General features: G+C 33.9%; 2 protein-coding genes across 8 annotated transcripts; one reads left to right on the top strand and one right to left on the bottom strand.

Moving 5' to 3' along the window:
- The first annotated feature begins 2,791 nt into the window (after positions 1-2,791).
- Positions 2,792-17,652, top strand: LOC115962840. 7 transcript variants are annotated; one of them, XR_004085623.1, is made up of 7 exons: positions 2,792-2,946; positions 3,074-3,139; positions 3,892-4,015; positions 12,878-12,978; positions 15,510-15,992; positions 16,118-16,270; positions 17,316-17,652. XR_004085623.1 is itself a non-coding variant. In XM_031081712.1 (6 exons), the coding sequence occupies exons 1-5, from the start codon at positions 2,918-2,920 to the stop codon at positions 16,226-16,228; spliced, it is 465 nt and encodes a 154-aa protein (XP_030937572.1). In that variant the 5' UTR covers positions 2,792-2,917; the 3' UTR covers positions 16,229-16,270; positions 17,316-17,652. The 7 variants fall into 7 exon arrangements, 1 of the variants encoding a protein (XP_030937572.1); XR_004085621.1 differs by lacking the exon at positions 12,878-12,978 and having other exon boundaries at positions 15,510-15,644; positions 15,811-16,270; XR_004085624.1 differs by having other exon boundaries at positions 15,535-16,270.
- Positions 17,653-18,944: 1,292 nt separating this feature from the next.
- Positions 18,945-21,229, bottom strand: LOC115963279 (protein ACCELERATED CELL DEATH 6-like). Its single transcript, XM_031082231.1, has 2 exons — positions 20,509-21,229; positions 18,945-19,860 (listed from the first exon to the last, which is right to left on the bottom strand). Exons 1-2 carry the CDS (start codon positions 21,049-21,051, stop codon positions 19,117-19,119), a joined length of 1,287 nt encoding a protein of 428 aa, XP_030938091.1. The 5' UTR covers positions 21,052-21,229; the 3' UTR covers positions 18,945-19,116.
- Between the last annotated feature and the right edge of the window lie 415 nt (positions 21,230-21,644).

Here is a 21,644-nt window from a genome sequence, read left to right as displayed (position 1 = left end):
AAAATTTCATTAGTTCAATTGAAAGATTTTTTACTTAGTTTAGTATAAAATTTGATAATTTGTATCGAAAATGAATTTTTTTAAGAATTTCACTATAAAAATAGTAAAAATGAATTTTATTTTATGAAAGATAGCTACCAAACATAATTTTGATTGAAATTATTATCCTCTTTTTGTTGTTGTTTGGTGTGTGTATATATATAACTTATTAAATAAAAAAGTGTTTGTATATAATAAAAAAGCATGTATATGTGTATGTGGGGGTTGTCTTGATAAATATATTAGAGTTGCAACTTGGCCCCCCCAAACAAACAATCTTGGCTCTGCTTCTGGACTTGGTTGTCATGAAATCTCAAACCTACACCCGCTAATCTCCAACTACCACCTTAAAACTTAGAAAAATTCTACTTTTATCCTTTTTGTGTCATAACTCTGCCACAATTTTAATATAGTAGACTAAAAATAGTGGATGCATATATTTAAAAGTAACAAATAACTAATCACAATTTGCCATATAAAATAGTTGTAAAATAAAGTGTAACAAAATTATGGTCTGATAATAACTTTAAAACCTATTCATAGGAAACTGGTTTGTAAAAATTTAAGCGATATATTAGACATATTAGCATAATAGCATAAGCCTAAACTCATTCGACTTTGTGTATGAGACAAGTCTACTACTTGAATTAGAAGTCTAGGATTTAGCATACTATATATACTCATATATGGTTGCCTTTTTTTTTTTTTTTTTTGCTAAATTAAAAATGGGTAGGGGGCAACCTGAGTAAACTGGCTTGTAAAAATTTAATACAGGATTTGTACTATACTTTTATATAATAAAGATGTAGTATATCTTAAGGGTTTTCTTTGTGGATATATATAGGTTGCTAGACTAAACCACGAAACTCTCGTATTCTTGTGTTCTCTATTTTATTATTTCACTTTCATGTATATTTTAGCATATTCAACACTATGCATAGAAACTGGCTCGTAAAAATTTAAGCGATTATTTTATTAAATCCATTATAGTTCGTGGATGAATCTTTAGATTTCTTGATTTTTTTTTTTTTTCAATAATTCCTTTTATTTCATAGCACATAATTACTACGGAACTCTAACCAATGCACAAAAAAAAAAAAAAAAAATGTGCTCATTTTGTTCTACAACGTTAAAGGTTGTGTGACACTTAACCCTCGATAAATTTCTCCCAAAAGTTAGTTATCTTACTATATAATTTTTTTGTTATCACATTGATTCATGCTTAAAATTTTTGTTTTCATTTGATGGATTAAAAATTTTATGCTAGGAATATTATATACATATGTTTTATATTATGTTTCATGTTGATTATTGATTCTTATAAACAATTTACCTTTGAAGAATTTGGGTTAAACATAGTATTACTTAATTATATTTTACATTATATAAATTTTTGTTCATTTAATGTTAATATATATCTCTGGCATAGATTAGGGGTGGCAATTCGTGTTTGTGTGTCAGGTTCGTGTTGTGTTAACTCATGAGTATTTGACTATATAGGTCAACACTAACCTGACATGTTTATTAAATGGGTCAGTCATATCGACCTGTTTATCAGATTTTATCAAAATGAAAAAAAAAAATTATGAAAAAACAAACAAGTAAATATTTTTAATATAAAATTCAAAACTAACGAGTAAGTGTATCACAAATAATTATTTAAAACTAAAGTATATCCCAATATCACAAATAATTAATCACAATATGTCAAAGAAAATAAATCACAACAACTAATAAGTTTATAAACTTAGAGTTTGAAGGGAATATTGGTAAAATGTCATTTAATTAAACGGGTTAGATGGGTCGAATGGTTTCTATGTGTTCAACACTAACCCAACCTGTTTATTAAATGGATCAGTCGTGTTAACTCGAATATGACACGAACCCGTTAAGTCTCAACCCATAACCTGCTAATTTTGTATCGTGTTGTATCGTGTCGAGTTTGCAGGTCATGTCAAATTTTGTCACCCTAGCATAGATAATGTCCAAATTTTCAAAACTTGAATTCATTGCCCTTATATTTCAAGTAAGAATTATTTATCATGGATGCTTGATGCTGATATCCATATTGAGTCAATAAACTTTGGAGATATTCTCACAGATGGCAACAAAGCATCCTAATAGAATCACACAAAAGCAATGATTTCTATTTGCCATTGACTCTATGAAGATCTCAACGATCTTGTTAAATAATCTGAAGGAAAGATAAATTGCATTTTTGTTATTAAATAGGGCTTAACTAATTCCATAGCATATATAGTACAACAAATTAAATTTACAATTAATTCCCTTTAAGTATTTTGATCATGCAAGAAGACAACAAGGAACACAATGATCAAATTTTTTGAAATGTTGATGCAATCTTGAATGACTTTTGATAATTTTACTAATCTTAAAGACATTCGATTTATTTCGCTGAAATTTGTGGTTGAAATAGTATTTTTCTGACCTTAGAAGCTTTTGTGAAATTTCAGGAAAGTTTAGGGGTTTCTTCATAATTTAGAAAAGTTAGGGGGCTTTTTCGTTATTTTGGAAAATTTTGGGGATCAAAGTGTAATTTTAGAAAATTTGAGGACCAAAATATAAATTTTAGAGAGTTTTGGGGTTTGAAATGTGATTTAGTTAAAGTTTTGGATTTAAAATATAGGTAAAGAAAAATTTCAGGATAAAAATGTAATTTTGGAAAAAGTTGAGGGTTTGAGCGTGATTTGAAAATTGTTATTGTTTTTCTAATTTTTATTTCTTGGATTTTGGATTTTAATTTGAGTTGGGCTTCGGTGTCCATTAGTTTATGATACGATCGATGGAAGTGGATTTAATTTCAAAACGGGTAGGTTGAAGGTTTTGGGTTGAGATCTTAAGGTTGGGCTTCGGCGTTATGAATTTCAGAGTGAAATTGTTTGCAAGGTGGATCATTTCGTGGCTTCCACTGGGGAAAAAAAAAAAAAAAAAAAAAAAAACAGAATAATGATATGCTTTTGGTCTTCCTTCGAATATATTTTGATTGAACCATATGCTTGTTTGCATTCTGCAGCTTTCGTCCTTTTTTGGTTCTTCATTTTTGCCCGAAGACTGGGCTTCATTTTTCTCTCTGCAAAAGGTCAGTTTGAATTAATAATTTTAGCCTCTCTGTTTTTTGTTCAAGTCTTTATAGTAGAAAAGGTTTTTGTGAGTTCCACTGGTCTCTTAACTCTAATGTTGTTGTAGACTCTGGCAAATTAAGATAATTAATTATCCATAATGTGTTTCTTAAGTTTTATTTAATGGAGGCTATGTATAGACAATGGAGCGTAAAGCAAACTTGATTAAGTTCCCATATTAGTTAGTTATGTCTTTGGATGGTTATAATAGTATTAGTGGTTACTAAGGTCTCATGGGAATACGAGATCCTTGAGGTCTTGAGTTCGAAATCTCTAGTCATGGACACCCTTGATGTCAAAAGAAAATGGTGCAAAGTGTCATAATATGTCTTTTTTAGGGTTTAGATTATATATTTATGGGTAAGTGTCATTTCAGTAAGATCTTATTTGAAGTGTCGAGTTTAGTCTGGTTTGTTTGGACCTTAATGCCTGTTATGTTATAATGTTGTTATCGCAAGAACCTAGCAATTCGCATTAATTTTACTAATTGAACAGCATGTGATTTTTGTTCTTTTTATGAATGGCATGTCAATTTGGACTTCATTATTATTTTCATTGTTGATAAAATTCATCTTCAGGTGCAAATGGTGTTTGTTTCAATTGGAAAAACTGAGATTTGTTAGAGAGTGGGATGTTCAATTTGTTGATTATTGTGATGAGTGGTGCGAATAGAGAGAATTATAGAGTGACTGTGCTATCTCTCTTGTGACAGTGATGAGTTTCTTCAGCATTCAGAGGATGTAGATTACTGGGACAATGAAAAATTGGACAACATGGGAAGTGATTCTGACTATGACTCAAACAGCATTAGGGCGCCGTTGCTTCATCGCTGGAGGGTACGTATTCCTATATTAAATACACACTCTTTCTCTCTCTTCTATCTATTTATTTATTCTATTTGTCAATTTAAAATATGGCGCATCATCCTTACAGTTTAATGGTAGTAAAAAAATTTGTGCCAATTTTTGCAAATATATTGGAGTTTAATGGTAGTAATCAATTTATGCTATTCTTTTTTTGGCTTTGATACTACCCCCAATGCTATGGAACCTATGTGTAGGTGGATGCACTAAAAGTTATTTGGAAATTTGGCTTGAATTCTTGGTACACCTCAATAATGGGTCCTATATTAGCTTAATTAGTTGTATTAGTCACGTGCTTTGTGTCCATATTGGGGGTTATTGCATAATTCCAGTCAATGCAGCACGTAGTATCATAGCATGAGGCAGTCTTGGCCATTCAAATATGTTCTCTTATTTCATTTTTTATTTATTTAATTATTTTTTGATATATAAATAGCTCTACTACATTGGCATTGTCGAACAAGTAGAAGTCTTTTTAGCTAGACAGAGGTGAATGATTCTGCAGAATGGTGTCCAATGCAGGAACTCTTTAATAATGTTTCAAAGTCGGAGCTATTATTTTCTTTATGATTCTGAATGTTTTCAGTATATATAGATACTCTGGCCAAGAAAACTATAAACCAAAGGTCACAAGCATTAAGGGGCTTGATTTTTTGATAAGTAGTAAATTTTATTAGACAAACTAGAAGTAACCAAGTACATAGATCTTAGGAGGAATACTAGATGGACATCAAAACTAAGCTCTAAAAGTACAATGGTTAAAAACTCTAATAAGTTGGAGAAGGACAAACTTCATTACATCAACGACCATTCAGATAAAGTTTTGAGGAAATGCAACTTCAGATCTAGAGTTGTCCTCTTGCACACTTAAAAGTTTCTAGAATTTCATTCTTTCCGAATGCACCACATCAAGCCATGGTGAATGAACTTCGATATCCTAATGTTTCAATGTTGCCCAACACAGATTTGCCATCATGCTACTTAGTTGACAAGCCTCTCAGGCATCACCCACTGAACCACAAAAAGGGTAAGGACCATATCCCACAACTCCCTAGCAATGGGACAATGCAGCCACTAGTGGTCCATTGTCTCTCCATCCCACTTGCACATACAACACCAACTCAGCAAATAGTGTTTCACTTCCTCAGGTTATCCACTGTTAAGATTTCCCCGAAGAGGCAACTCAAAGAAAAAATGACACTTTTGTTGGGACTTTAGGCTTCTAAATTCTATTCTAAGGGATGTTTGCAACTCCCATAGGGGCTAGTGCTCTATAATAGGATCTAACCTAGAAACCCTTCTGTATATACGGCCTCCAACACAGCTTATCCTCTTTACAACCTTGGACCTGTGGAATACAATCAATTCTAAATGATGAGTAACTCAAATTCCTAGTCCTGGACTGCTCGTGTAAAATTGAGCCCTCAATGAGTAGACTCTGATGCAGTAACAGATGCATCAGTAGCTGCTAAGTGTCCAGCAGCATCAATATGAAGTTCCAATGTGATGTAATTCAATAGTATTAGTTTATACCAAGAAATAAGAATCAGTTACAGCCATGTGGCAATTAGTTCTGTTATTAGTTAGCTAGCTGTTAGATGACAGTTATAACAGCTGGACTAAAGAGTGAGTTAGGATCTCAAGCAGTTAGTTTCTGAGATATGTTGTATAAATAAGCCTTGAACTTGTAAGGTTAGGTCACTTTTGATATGTACATTGAGTTTAGAACTTTATGCTTGTTCCACGAGTGAGACTCTTGAATAGTTGTTAGCTTCCATTGTTTTCTAAGCAACTTAGTCCTGAATTTCCTTTCTTTCTCTGTTAGTATCGCATAGTTTCTGCATCAGACTCATTGTGAAATGATGTGATTCACTACTAGAGGTTCACAATACAATACAATTCAGGGAATGCCTCTTAAAATACCATCACCACACCAAGCATCATACCAAAATTTTATTCTAGCACCATCACCTACTTCAAACTTTACGAAGCAAGAGAACTTGGTCCACCCCTTCTGTATATAATTTTAAAGGCTAACCCCATATAGCCCAGTAATAGCCTTGGTGCACCATCCTCTCCCTATAGAGCCATACTTCAATTCTATTACCCGCTACCACAGTGACTCCTCTCCATTCCATTCTGCCACAGACATTTCCCCAATAGAGCTTCATTAAACAATCTGAGGTTCCTTAGAGCCAACCCCACTTTGATTTCGTGCACAAATTTCATCCCATTTCACCAATTGGAATTTAGTTTCCTCCCCTTAACCTCTTGAGAAAAATTCTTGTTGTAGTTTTTCAATTCATTGCACTACATCTTATTGATTGGGGGCAAATAGTGTTCCAATTCATCAAGTGGGATATCCTTTATTCTTCTAAACTGTAATGCCCTAGCCCATTTACACACACACACACAAAAAAAAAAAAAAAAAAAAGGTTAGATTTTTAGACCCACATGTGACCCCCACCTGCCCATTTATTCCCCACCACACAATCACAAATATCTCCCTCTCCCTTGGCCGGCCATAGCCCTCTCTTTCTCTTCTCTTTTCTTTCTTGGCATAAATGCACTTTTAGTCCCTACATTTTGGCTTTTTTTCCATTTTGGTCCCTACATTTTAATTTTACCACTTTTAGTCCCTAAACCAATTAATGCGTGTTATTTTCGTCCTTTCCGTCAGTCAACTGACGGAAATATCTGACGTGGCTGATCAGCGTAGTCAAAAGCGAGTCGGGTGCTCGCCTAGGCGCCCGGGTGAGGTGAGGCGCCGCTAAGGCACCTTAAAGGCTCTAAGGCGATGCGCCTTTAGTGAGGCACTCGCCTTTAGAGCCTAGGCGAGCAAGGCGACCACCTTAAGCCATGAAAAAGGCGCTAAGGCGAGAGCCACAAGTTGGTGTTGTTGTTGTTGTTCATGCTTCACATTGGAAAAAACTTCATTATAATATTATAATACACTAGGTACATATGATTTAAGTTCTATATGTATAATAAATATATTAAGAATTTGGCGCCTCGCTTTACTCAAGCTAGCGCCTTTTTGTTGCCTCATGCCTCGGGCAATAAAAGGCCTTGGCGCCTTAAGGTTGCTTTTCGCTTTTGACTACTTTGTGACTAACGGAAGAATTAAAATATTATAAAAAATGCTACATCAGCATCTAATTATTTTTAAATAATTTATCAATTTTAACTAAATAAAAAAGAACAAATAGAGTTAAAAACAATAAAATACATAAATTTAGATCTAATTCATTTTGAACAAGAACACACAAGAACATGATCATAGATTTAAACATCAACCCAAGAATATTAGAGAACAAACTCAGAACCAAACACAAACTCAAATTTAAAGATAGAAAGAACACAATAACAAACTAAATCAACCCCACGAACCCCAACCCAGATCAAATCCACAAAATTTCTAAGCTAAAAACTTCCAAATCAACCTTAGAGAGAGGAAAAGAGTGAGGGTGAGGTAGAGAGAGGTTTGAGAACCAGTGGCTCCAAACCCAAAAGCTCGGCTGCTCCAGCAAACCCAGAAACTCAAAAACTCCAAGAAACCCAAAAACTCAATTTCTCCAGATTCGGATTCTCCAGGTGAGTTTTTGGGTTTCTCCAACCATTTTCACATCTCACCCTCCCTCTCTCTCTCTACTTTCAACTCTCACACTCTCTCACACACAGAGAAAGCCTAGCCTTCGACTTTGGAGGTTGGCTTCCTCTTCTTCGATCTTCGATTTCCTCTCTCTCCATTGTCGTTTTTCGTTATCTAAGGTGAGTTTGCTCTGATCCAAAGTGTTATTTTTGTTTTCACTCTTGTTATCTTGTTAGATTTGGTTTTTTTTATGGATTACGACCGTTCGATCTGATTTTGACCTCGATCAGTTTATGTACGATTTGATTTTTGTGTGTTGAAGTTTGGTGTTTCTTAGATTGTGTGAATAGATCGGTTTTTTTGCTGAAATTGAGTTTGATTGCTTTGGATTTGTTACTGATCTAGGGTTTTAATGTAGTTTTTTGAAGCTTTTTGTGCTTGTTGACTTGAGATCTAAGAGTATGGAAAGCTTGCGATTCCATTTTTGGTTGAAATTGAAATATAGCCTCTTGTATGGATCGACTATTTCTCCGATCGATGCATTTTGTTGAGTCTGTACTCTGTAGTCGATTTTGGTAGTGTTGCTTGGTTTGACTGTCTGATCTGGTTTTCACCGGTCTAGAATTTTTGTGGATTTGATCTGGGTTGGGGTTCGTGGGGTTGATTTAGTTTGTTATTGTGTTCTTTGTGTTTTTAAATTTGGGTTTGTGTTTGGTTCTGGGTTTGTGCTCTATTGTTCTTGGGTTGATGTTTAAATCTGTGATCATGTTCTTGTTCAAAATGAATTAGATTTAAATTTATGTATTTTATTGTTTTTAATTCTGTTTTTTCTTTTTTTATTTAGTTAAAATTGATAATTTTTTTTTTAAAAATTAGATGCTGATGTGGCATTTTTTATAATATTTTAATTCCTTTGTCAGCTATGTCAAATATTTCCGTCGGTTGACAGACGGAAATGAGGAAAATAACGCGCATTAATTGGTTTAGGGACTAAAAGTGGTAAAATTAAAATGTAGGAACCAAAATGGAAAAAAGCCAAAATGTAGAGACTAAAAGTGCATTTACGCCTTCTTTCTTTTCACACAAACACAAACACAAACACAAGCACACTCATATCTCCCTCTCTCACACTCCCACCAGTGCATCACTCCACCATCTCCATAATTATTTTTCAGGCGAGTTTTACGGGAAAAACTCCATAAGAAACTCTTAAGCTCCTACAACTCATCTTATTTAAGGTAAGAGGTCTTATATTTTGGTGGGTTTTCATATTTTGCTAGAGGTTCTTCTAAACCAAGTTTTGGAAGTGATAGTCGTGTGTTATGTGTATGAGTTTTGTCTTGGTGAATTTATTTGATGAGTCGGTTTATGGTTTTCACAAATGGTGGCCATTTGAGATTTATTTATGGTGAAAATTTGGGGCTTTTTGCTTTGATAAGATGATTTGGTTGTCTAATTTTCTAATGGGTTCTTTTAATCTATGAGGAAGATTGAGTTGATAGTGTTAACACTAAAACCTTATTGTTACGTTGTGAACATTTGGGAATTTATAAGAATTGTTTTAAAATTCTTGGTTGTGTTATGGTCCTTTGGATCACTTGTATGCTTGTTTGATATCCTTTGGAGATAGGTGTCTTGGGATAGTCGTGTTAGGCTTTAGGGCCTTGATTTGATCTTAGAGATCTTTCCAATTTATGGAGACAATGTGATGGTGAACTTTGTAACATGCCTTTTTATTGATAGGCTTGACCCTTGTGTTCTAGGTTCTAAAATTCTTGGTGATGGACCTAGTGATTGGATTGGTAGATTATGAGGTGCTCGGTTGAGGTAAAAATTGGTTGCCCTTCTAAGGTAAGTGGCTTCTTAATGAGATTTTTTTTTAGAAACATATTCATATTGCATGACACGTTTTTGGGTTAAACATATTTTGGAGAATTACTTGTGGAACTATGTTTTCCTAAAAAGTGTAGTGTTGTGACCTTACTATATAAGATTATATGTGGAAAGCGCATCATGTTTAATATTTGCATATGGGGAAATGCATGAATATTTGGCATGGAAAAGACAAGCATCTTTGAATTCCTTTAATAATAGATTTCATGGATTTATGGTTTTATTTGAAAATACTAGGGAATTCGCTGTCTCCCATGTTATTTTTAGTTATGATGGAGGTGTTTAGTAGGATGGTGAAGAGAATGGAAGGGGCAAGATTACTTAGGGGCTTTAGGGCAGATGGTAGGAGGGGCAGAGGGGAATGTGTTTCGCATTTGTTGTTTGCAGATGATACTATTTTGTTTTGTGATGCAGAGGTGGAGCAAATCCTACATGTTCGATTGTTGCTACTTTGTTTTCAAGCTATGACTGGTTTGAAGGTTTACTTAGCTAAGAGTGAAATGGTGTTCCTATAGGGGAGGTAAATAATGTACATGCTTTGGCAGAGATATTGGGTTGTAGGGTTAGGGCCCTGCTAATGACTTCTCTTGGTATGCCGTTAGGAGCGTTCCATAAGTCTCCCTCAATTTGGAACCTTATATTGGAAAAAATTGAACGAAAGTTAGCAAGGTGGAAGAAGTTGTATTTGTTAAAAGGTGGTAGACTGACATTGCTTAAAAGTACGCTATCTAGCCTCCCTACTTTTTTTTTTTTTTTCTTTTCACCATTCCTACACGTGGCAAACAAAATTGAGAAGCTGCAAAGGGACTTTTTGTGGGGTGACTCTAAGACACATTTGTTGGGTTAGGATAAGGTGCGTATGCCTTTTGCTAATGGTGGTTTAGGTATTAGGAAATTGACCACTTTCAATAAAGCCCTACTAGGAAAGTGGCTTTGGCATTTTAGGATCAAGGAGAATAGGCTTTTGAGGAGGGTGGTAGCTTTGAAATTTGGGGAAGATTTTTTTGGGGGTGTGTGGGGGGGGGGGGGGGGGGGGGGTGTGCTCCAAGTTGGGAAGGGGTGTTCATGGGCGTGGTTTGTAGAAAAGTACCCAGATGGGTTGGGAAGTTTTCAACAAAAATATCCAGTTTAAGGTTGGGGTGGGGGATAGAGTGAAATTCTGGACAGACAGGTGGTGTGGAGATCTTCTTCTCCATTTGGTTTTTCTGGTCTTGTACAATTTTGCTACAAACAGAGAGGCTTCTGTAGAATCATCTTTAATATGTCAAGGAGCGGGGGATAGGAGAACTTGGGATGTTCATTTCATTAGGGGTCCTAATGATTGGGAAGTAGATGTGGGGGATTTTTTTCGATTCTTGACATCCAATTTAACTTCAGTGACTGATGGTGATTGTATGAGATGGAAGTTGACAAAGAACGGGGATTTTACTATCCGCTCGTATTATCATAAGTTACATGGTTCTTCTTCTATTGTTTTTCAATGGAAAGGTATTTGGAAGGTTAAGGCACCCCGATGTCTCTTCTTCTTTGTAATTAGTTCTTTTTTATGTTTTCGCTTTTCCAGCTTTTTTTGTACTTTTGATATGCTTGTGCTACTTTGCATTTAGCAGTTTTTTGGATATATATCCTTCTTACCTATCAAAAAAAAAAAAAAAAAAAATTGACAAGAAATGGTTTTGAGGACTTTGAGAATATTGTGGATAATTGGTTATTGAAATATTTTATAAAGTTACTTGGGAGTAAATTATATATTTTGAATACATTCAACTTGTGAGCTTTTGATGTGGGCGTGCCCTTGAGCTATGATATTGGTGATTACCCTGTCTCTGTGACGTGGGATTATCCCATCTTTGTGACGACGTTTGTGTAACATGTGATTTCCTTGTCTTTGTGACGACAAGTTAGGTTGGAGGCTCCTACTTTGCATGATGTGAGTAAATCCTTGAGTGTGTGGGTGAGGCCACTGTCCATAAGGCCAAAAGACCACATGCAAAAGGGGTTCTGCGTGATGCACCATTCCCTGCTGCCTATGGGAGTAAGAGGTAAATCCTTGAATGTATAGGTGAGGCTAGGCAGGGCCAATAAACCACATGCAAAAGTGGTACTATATGATGCATTATCCCCTGCCCCCCATTGGGGGGAGAGGTAAATTCTTGAGGGTGTGGGTGGGGCTACTGCCCATGGGACCGATAGACAACATGTCAAAAGAGGTACATATCATGCAATTGTGTTTGGGTTCTGACATTTCTATGGTGGTATGTCTTGGTGACATTTTAGTCTTTGTGGCACCTTGTCATGTGGCCTTGGGTGAGGTTTTTGGTTTTGAAATAGCATTGGACATTGTTTATGACTCATAGTAAACATTATGTAGTTTCATGGTTATTTTGGGAAGCCTGAGCCATATTATTTTAATCATTCTTGTCATGTTTTTATCAAATTGATTTGTAGAAAATGAGTGTTAATTCCCAAATTATAGCATGTTTTGTATTGTTCTCATTGTTATTAAACTTGCATTTCCTTCGCTTCCATTAATTATGCTACTTACTAGGCTTTAGCTCATCCCACTCTCCAACAGTTTTATAGATCAATTAGCAATAAGTTAGGCATTGAGCTTAGTTTATTGTTGGCAATTAGAGTACTGTGCTAAATTGGGAGATTTGGGCTATAAATGGTTGGTGACTCCATTTGCTAAATTTATCGAGGCCATAGCTAATTCTACTAGAAGTTGGGCTCTTGAGGTTTGGTAGTCTTAGCCGTGGTAGGCCTAGATTTTGTGGTTGAGGTTGCATATCCTAGGAAGGATTGTGATTTTGAAGTCTTGGAATTTTATGTATATTTGGAGGCACGATGTGTAGTTCAGTATGTTTATATGCATTTATCATGGGGAAAGGAAGGAAAAAAAAATCCCTACAAGTTCTCTTGATGGTTATTTTTTCTAATGCTTTGGACCTGTTTGGGTTCGGGGCGTGACATAGACCGCCCCCAAAAAAATCTGTTTGCTGCTTTTCAAGTTTATTAGCAACTTCTATAGGCATGGACAAAATAGACATTAAATAGATGGGTAAACTTGAGGGAGTGCTTTTAACCAAAGTGACTCTACCATCCTTTGACATAAATAATTTTTTCCTACTGGCTACTTAAAAAAATCTTCCAACTGGCTAATCTTCTCTCCACTTGTTCCACAATAACACCCCAAGAAGAACTCACCTTAATATGGCGTTTGAGTGGTACTGGGGTGTTGGAAACAATTCTTGCTTCGTTCTCTTTATTATTTGATGGCTGCTTTAAGCAGTCACTCTTTTTCCTTGCTATAGGAGTTTCTTATTCGTTGACCGGTGCTGCTTGTGCAGTTGAAGATGTGCAAGCTTCTGAAATACAGTTGAAGATCTCTGTTGTTAGATTACTCCGTGGATGGTCAACTGAATCACTTTCTTTTGCTTGTAATTGAGAGGTATTTTTTTAGGGTAACTTGTGCTTTTTATTAGTTGTCTTTTAGTAAAACATTTGTTATTATTTTTTTAAAACCAGTAATTGCCTTAATGATGATTCAAGAGGCGAACCCTCATAGATCATAGGAAGAGCTCCCACAGAACTACCCAACAAACTAGCTAAGCTATTACATTAGACTAACTAGCTAAGCTATCATAGTACGAACTAGGCCGACCAGGACAATCTCACACTTAACCAAATTAATTTGAGGCCTAATACTGCCTCAAAACATAACATAACACATTAGAGGTGGAAAAACACTTCCGGATTAATGATTGATGGAATTGATTAGGGGCTTGATGTTGATGAAGAAAGGTTAGAATTTTGTTACCAATGTCAAAATAGAAGTGGCATGATATATTTATTGATTATCTATTGCGAAATTAATTATTTGTGGCCAACGGTGATGTACTACATACCATCATAAACGTTAATGGTCTATTGTCTATATTGAAAACTCCTTTAAACATTGAATGTCATTTTATTTCCATCCTACTAAATATATATATGCAATAAATTTTGCTACCCAATCATTGAGCCACATCATCCACTTATTTTCTACTTCTTATTTTCTTTTTTAAACTTTTCTTCTCACTACTCTTTAAAAAAAAAAAAAAAAAAAAAAAAAAAAAAAAAAAAACAATAATCTCTTCTTCTCCCTGGTATTCCACACCTGTGGTTATACTTTCTTTAACCTTTTCCTTCTCTCTTTGCCTCTTTACCTCTCCCACTACTCTCTACTTCACCGCTACACTTCCTTTATCCTTTTCTATTTCTTATAATTAGACTCTTCTACTTCCCATTTTATTTTGTATAAATTTGATATCATTTCTTCTATTCAATTCAGATTTTTCTCACACAAAAACTGAGTACTCTCTCTCTCTCTCCCTCTCTCTTTACTTTCTTTTGGTGAATTTTTGTTCTTTCTTATACTCTAATTAAGGTTGATAGTTTTGTTTTCAAATATGTGTTTTAGCATTGTGTTTTTTCAATTTCCCATCACAAAGTCTTCTCTTTTCCTTTATAGCTTAGGTTGAATTTTGGTTTGGGTTAATTCTAAGTTTTTTTTTTTTTTTTTTTGGAAATAGGAATTTGAGTTATTATCAAAACAATCTACATGGCTATGAATTTGAATATGCCTACCAATTTGGTTAAGATAATATTGTAATTTTGTGATGAGTTTTGATTATCATGATAATCTCCTTATTCCTTAAGAGATGAGAAATTCGAATAATTAATTTGAAACTTATAAAGTATAGTTGTATATTAGGCAAATATAACACACTACAACAGAAATTAGAAGTATATGGTTTACCTTAAAAAAAATTTAATCAAACAAAAATAAATAATGGAATGATATATTTGTATAGATAAAAAGATAAAAAAAATACTTGTAAAAATATTTTTTTTTAAAATGGAGATACTTAAAGTAAGTGTTACTTTTTATATATTACACATCATTGCGTGTTTTATATATATATTCTCACGCATTACGTAGGTTTGTGCTAATTACTCTTAATATTAAACACTTTTTTTAGCACATATTTGCTTCTTGACAAAGTTAAAATTATAGACCGTGCAGTGCCATGAAGAGTAATGAATAGAGTGCTTCTTGACAAAGCTACAATTATAGATTGTGTAGTGCCATGAATAGTAATGAGTAGAGTCTGTTTTTATGTGTTAGGAAAAGTCAATCTAATGCAATTAATGAAACCTAAAAATGGAATGAAGTTGACAACGCCTTCAATTGCTTGGATTTGGCTTCATGAATCATTTATTTTTTAAATTTTAAACTATTTTTTGTTAATTTTCCCCCTCATTCTGTGCATGGAGGGCCTTGTTCGTTGTATTGCTGGACAGCATTTTTTTCTTAAGGGCTTCAACCTTGTTTTTGGGCTTCTTGTAGCACCCATAAACTACTGAGTTTCCTGTATTCTATGAATATTTTCGTATAACTACTTCAAATTTGTTAGTCTACTTGAAGATCAATTTAGCCCTATCCTTCCTCTTTCCTATGTTAGTCTGAGTCTCTGAGAACTTCTATTTGTAGCTAGATCATACGCTGTAGCAGGGTTCAAGTTTTATGTTTAGCTATTATTTATGTTGGACTTCTTTTTCCAACCTTTGATGCCTGTGCCTATGCCATTGTCCTGTATTATCTTTGTCAAAATTAGCTGTTCTTCTACTGTAACTTGGTGCAACACAGCTTTTTAATTGTATTCTTGTTGTATGGGCCACTGAATAAATTTTTTTTATGCTATTTTAATACAAGATGATTTACTTGCTGTGTGTTAGGAACATTAGAACCACCTCGATCTTCCAGTTGTGATTTTTCAATTGGACTTGATCAGCTTGCTTTAATTTCAAGTGATCACAATGTTTCAATTCTGCAGCAGTATAGTTTTCCAATCTTCTCTTAATATGATTTCTGTATTATCAGTACATAGATAAGTGTAATTTAACATATTAATTGCTTCCCTACCTTTACATCAGCTTAAAGGACTAACATATTTGTTAGAAACAAATTTGGAGAAGGGGATTCAAGGAGATGCAGCTGACTTAATGAAGAGGAGGAATGCATTTGGATCAAACACATACCCTAGAAAAAAAGGGAGGAGTGTTTTTTTGGTAAATTCATTACCAATTTATATTTTTGCACTCATTTTTTTTATTAGAGCTATTACCCTTTCTTTTGTTGAAGAAGAGAATATAAGCTATTATATTGTTTTATTTTGCTGTGTCTTAGATGTTTCTTTAATCTGTGTAACTCATGGTGCTTTTGTTTCCCTGCAAGACAATACTCTTCTTTTTGTTGCAGTCTAGAATCATGTGAGCCACGTCCTTCTTTCTTTCTAAAGAAACAAAGCATTTTGATTAAAGCAAAAAGTATCCTGTGCAGAGTTGGCTTATTAGTAAACAAAAAACATGTTTGTGCTACATAAATTCAGTATGTCATAGCTAACGATTCAATGTGAGGTGAATATTTTCCTTCATCATAGCTGTCATGAGTAGTATACTTATGAGGGACAGATTGGTATAATGTTGTGTTAGTGTAATTAATTTTAAGCCTATACACTTCCGAATTCTTAAAATGGTATCAGGGCAGCACACCACCGATTGCCAGTGACCACGAGTCCACGACCAACTGCTTCCTGACGCCATTGACCATGACCACAACCAAAAGAGTAGTCTTTGCTCTTGATGGCGATTGAGTGGAGTTTCCGATCTTTGAGACACTGGAATGCCATCATAAGGTGCAAGTCTTGTTTATATTTATACCAAAAGATTAAATTAGGATTATCAGTATCTTTATTATTAGTACAAGGATTGTTATTTTGATGAGCATCAGTAAAAATTACAAGAATTTTGGCTTTTCTTTAACAAATTTCATGATCTTCTACCACACATTCTTTCAATAAGTACTTACCAACAAACTTTTTGAATATTGATTACTATTATTTTCTTTAATAACTCTCTCCCTCAGCAAAAAAATAATAATAATAGTTTGTTATTAACATATTCGCTACTTTTTTTGTTGTGTGATTAATTAAAATGACGTGGAATATAAATTAGAAAATTTTAATTTGAATAAAAACGTGTCCTAGAATTTCTGTAAGTTGATCATGTGCCCATCACTTGACAAACTTTCCCTCATGGACATAAAAATCTCTCTCTCTCTCTCCCTCCCCTAAACCCCATTATTGCCACCATAGCCAATCACAGCCCATAGTTTTCAAAGAAAACTTATACCCTTACCTTCTCAATTTTTTCCTCTATTCGCTTTGCCATTGTTATTGTTAATGATTCCACTAAGTACTTTTCTTTGTTAGGGTTTTTCTTTTGAGAAGAACCATGACCACACCCATATCTATGTCCAATTTCACAACTTGCTTGTGTGTCATTTTGTGATTGGATTTTAGCACTTAATAAAAAAAAAAAAAAAAAAAAAATCTAGGTGCACCAATTACAAGGTGACACTTAAACATGTTATGGATTTGGGTATGGAGTTGAGTGTCTCCCTAGACTCTCTCTTTTCTTGTCTCTTTTCCTTTCAAGCCAAACCATGGCTTTGGATAGTACCAACATTGATCAATCCCACAAGTAATGTTACTCTCGTCAACCCAGTCCAAAAGAAAAAAAAAAAAATCAAAGTCTGATAAGATAAAGAAGAATCATAATTTACTAACAATTACAAGAAGATTAGCACTTAGCACTTGAGGCATTTATGGCTTGAGAGAAGTCTAACAAAGTGGAGAGAAATCTGATTAAATTTGACAATCTGCAAGTTTTGTTTTTAAGGCTTGATTCATTTCAAGGCAAGTGGAGATTCGTCAGGCATGACTTGAAATGCACGCCTCTATTAGATGCAAGATCAGATTTGTTTCTTCACACGTGTTGCACACCTTTCTAAAATGCAAGATTAAATTTTTATGTTTAGACTTTGGTTAAATGCTTGACTTTCTTGCGTGGATCATTTTGCAGACATTGGTTATGTTTTCTTTTTTTGTTTTTTGTTTTTTTGGGTAGTATATATATGAGATGTAGCTTGTTATTCTGAGCGTGTGCAAAGAGCTGTGAATTAATTTGTATTTGACTTGGTTTGTTGGTTGAGTTAAAGAAAAACTATTTGGGTATATTTTTGGGTTTTGTTAGAATACCTCTACATCATTCTCTATTTTTTAAATATGTTAGAGAAGAAATTTTAAATATGTTAGAGAAATTTCTTCTTATTCTCATTTCTATCAGTGCCGGCTCTATATGTAAAGCAATTGATGTGGCCATCTAAGGCTCCAAGTAGATGAAAGGCCCCCAAATTTTAATCAATAGGGGTTTTTTTTAATATTATAATAGTATTAATTAAGTCCAAATATTAGCCAATGAATAAAATAATATTTTTTTATCAAATGAAAAACAAGAAAAAAAAAAGTTTCGTCCATAACATTTTTTACAACACTTACAAAATAAATCTTAAGAGATAGGTTGTTATAGGGTATTATTGATGATAAAAAATTAATTTCAGTAATGAGTTCAAATTAGAACTAGTAACAAATTAACACTTAAGATTTGTAATGAAAATATTATAAATGTAGCACTTCTACAAAAAAAGAGCAATATCAAAAGAAAAAATTCACAACATTTTTTACAAGTTGAGTGGACAAATTTTTACTAGTTTTTATTTAAATCTACTACTAACATCACTTTTTTACTTACTACTATCAAATTATTAATCTGCCACGTTAACAGGTGTGAATGTTTTGTCAAATTTTTTGTCTATAGACTTTCAAAAAAAAACAAAAAAAAAATCTAAATGGTTCATGTTAATTAGTATTAATTTTTCATCTAAAACAAGATAATTAAATTCAAGTAATATTTAAATTAAAAAAATTCATATTTAAATATATAAAAGACCTCAATTTCGATTTTCGACTTGACCTCCCAAATATATTAAGCCACCCCTGATTGCTATCCAAGAAGGTAGGCTAAAAGCGAACCATGTAAATCTTTAGTGTTATGTTGTGTGTGTTTCTAATTGTTTTTAAGTTCTTTTTGTTTGTATTATTTGTTTGGAGGTTTTTCTAAAGCTATAATATTTTCACAATCAATCTTATGCGAGGGTGACATCCAGAGGTATTTTTCTACCACCACAACTGGTATTGAAGCTTCTGCTTTCACAACGTTAACTATATTGGATACCATTCCATAGAGACATATCTAATAAAGAACTCTGAAAATTTTATATATTGTATAATATATGATAGATTGACCCGGTAATTAGCTAACTAGCCTAAACCATTTTCCTGCATTTATGGAGGGATCGCGAGATGGAGAAGTGGCATCTGATCATACACCTAACTATGTTACAAAACTTGTCAATTAATTAATTATAAAATTGCTCAAACATTTGATAATCAAAATTATTCTTTTTAAATGATCACTATTGAGTCAATAGAATTTAAATGGTCTTATTACAAGGAACAACTATTTGAAAAATTAATTAAAGCGTGAGGATGTAATGACTGAAACAGTTGTACCAAGTACGTAACAGTCTCCAGATACTACACTGCCTCGAAAGCACATGGAAATGAAAGAAAAAAAAAACCTAATTCTGTCTACAGCGATTAAAAATATGGGCAATACATTCACAAAGGTTTTCGCAACCTTCGACAATACAGTCCCAGAAATCCGACAACCTGTCAAGAATCCAAGACGAACCCATTATCAATATTTCGAGTAAATAACGTGAACATCCGATACTTACGAAAAAGACAGGGACGAAGAAGCACAATCCGATGACAGAATTGGCTATAGCAAGACCCAGGGAATGCATTAACACGGCGTATGTGCCCATAACGAATGCCAACACCATTGCTCCCATGGCAGATATGGAAAGGCAGAAGGCCAGTGAGGCCAATAGGAAAGAAAAGTCTCCAAGATTCTGCTCGTGAAACAATAGTGGCATGAATAGGTGGATAAAGGCAGCAGAACAAGATTGCACCATGGCTATGGTATTTGTAATAATAAATGCTTTGAAAGCAGTGTTTCTCATCAGAACTGGAGAGCCTGAGTGTGGGTCTTCTTGACTTATGAAACCCCCAGGCATGGTAATACCAGCTGTAAAAGCCACGGTTGCAATGAGTGTGTCCACAACCAAATGGGTTTTGGATGCTTTTTCCATGATAGAAACAAATCGGTCTTTACGGGCTTTCCACTCAGCATTACGGGCTTCGTATTCAGCTTTCCAGCGTTCAGAATCTTTTCTCTTTGGTAGGATATCATCTTCTAAGGGTCTTCGAAATTCCGCACAACGACGATTGTCTTTAAATGCACGTGTAATCTCCATAAACTGTGCAACATGTAGAACACTAATAATTAGGATTTGAGAAAGGGAATAGCTAGCAAGGCACAGAAATGCACACATTTTGAAAGGATGAGGTTTGACTGCTGCCGTGTGTGGCAGAATTATTCTTGCAGCCCCTAGCGTGGCAGCAACTCAGTACTCCTTAATATTGGCATATATGCAGGGTCACATAGTTTTAACATAATTTAATTTCTTTTTTTTTGCTAAATTACAAATGACACCATTCAGCATTAATTTTATTTTCAAGTTTATCTTTCCGTTTAGTGTTCCGTCCAATCTTCCCCTTAATTTTAGGATCTTACACTTTGCAAAATAACATAGTCTTGGTGAACTTAACCATACATATTGTCATATATATTGATATTGAATGAAAGTAAATGGAAGGGTTACATTTAAAAATTATGAAAATTAAAAGTATAAGACTGAATTGAAAACAAGTCAAAAGTCAAAAGGATTCATTTGTAATTTACATCTCTTTTATATAATATCTTAATTGATTTTTTTTTTTTAAATATAAATAAGAAATATATGTGCAACATTGGAAAGGGAAAAAAGATACAATGTCCTCATAGTTTTCGTTAGAAAAAATTATCCCATGAAATAAACTAAAATTTTCCAAAAAATTTCCTTTACCTTTTTATCAGATAATTCTTCACTAGTTAAAGCGACGTCGTAAGCATTGAGGTTTTGTTTGTTGAAGGCCATCTTATCAACTCTATCATGACACATGACATCCTTCATATAATGCAATGATTTGGAATGGTGATGGAGAGGTGTGTTCCCACGGGAATCCTTTTCATTTAAAAGGTTGCTGAGTGATGAATTCTTTAGGATATGCTTCGCTGCAAAGGACCAAATAATACTAGATGAGTTCACGACAAAATGGAGTGCATTCCAGCCTCTCTCGTCAACTAGTTCGCAACAATCAGGACAATATTGTAAAATAACATCCATTATCCATTGATTGCCTCGATGAGCTGCAATGTGAAGAGCCGTCACGCCCTCTGCATCTTTCATGTATGCTATAGATCTATCAACTGCCAGCAATATTTCTGCGCTGAAACCATGATTAAAGTATGCAGCACAATGAAGCGGAGTCCAACGGTGTTCGTCAACTTTTTTAATGAAAGCACTTTGTTCTTGCTGTGCTATCATTCCTAGAATTTTTTGTATCATATCTATGAGAATTTAAATATGTTAGACATAATAATATTCTAAAAGATACAAGGAAGACATGTTTAGAAGATAGAAAAAGCATTCATAAGGATAATTGAATGAGTTTATTATATTGAATGAAAATCCATTTTATGCTCTATGTATTAATCGTAGTTTGTCACACGTTCATTTATTTTTTCTTATAAAGTAGCAAAATTTTAAAATCACATAAAAAAAGACTACACATATTATACTATAATTGGAGCATAAAGTGTGACATTAAAAATAAGTTGGGATGATTTTTATTTTGGTAACATTAAAAATAAGTCGGGAGCATAAACTACACATGATACACATTAAAAATGTCGCATGTGTGTAATTGTTGATTTCACACGTGACATTTTTACTCAATCTATTTGCATGTAAAATTATATGAGATTCCTTTAGTATTATATATATCTTTTACACGAGTTTATGTGTGCAAAAGGCAAATACAAAGCAAGATGACATAAAGTTTAACTAGAGTCTAGTTGATAAATACGATTAGTGAAATGGCGTATTATTATATTGTTACTAGTATTATCGACTGGGTAGATGTGATTTGTATTTTTTAA

The sequence above is a fragment of the Quercus lobata genome, chromosome 10 (assembly GCF_001633185.2).
Source record: "Quercus lobata isolate SW786 chromosome 10, ValleyOak3.0 Primary Assembly, whole genome shotgun sequence".
Classification (NCBI taxonomy): Eukaryota; Viridiplantae; Streptophyta; class Magnoliopsida; order Fagales; family Fagaceae; genus Quercus; species Quercus lobata.
The sequence above is the reverse complement of the archived record's forward strand: the minus strand, read 5'-3'. Positions and strand labels throughout refer to the sequence as shown.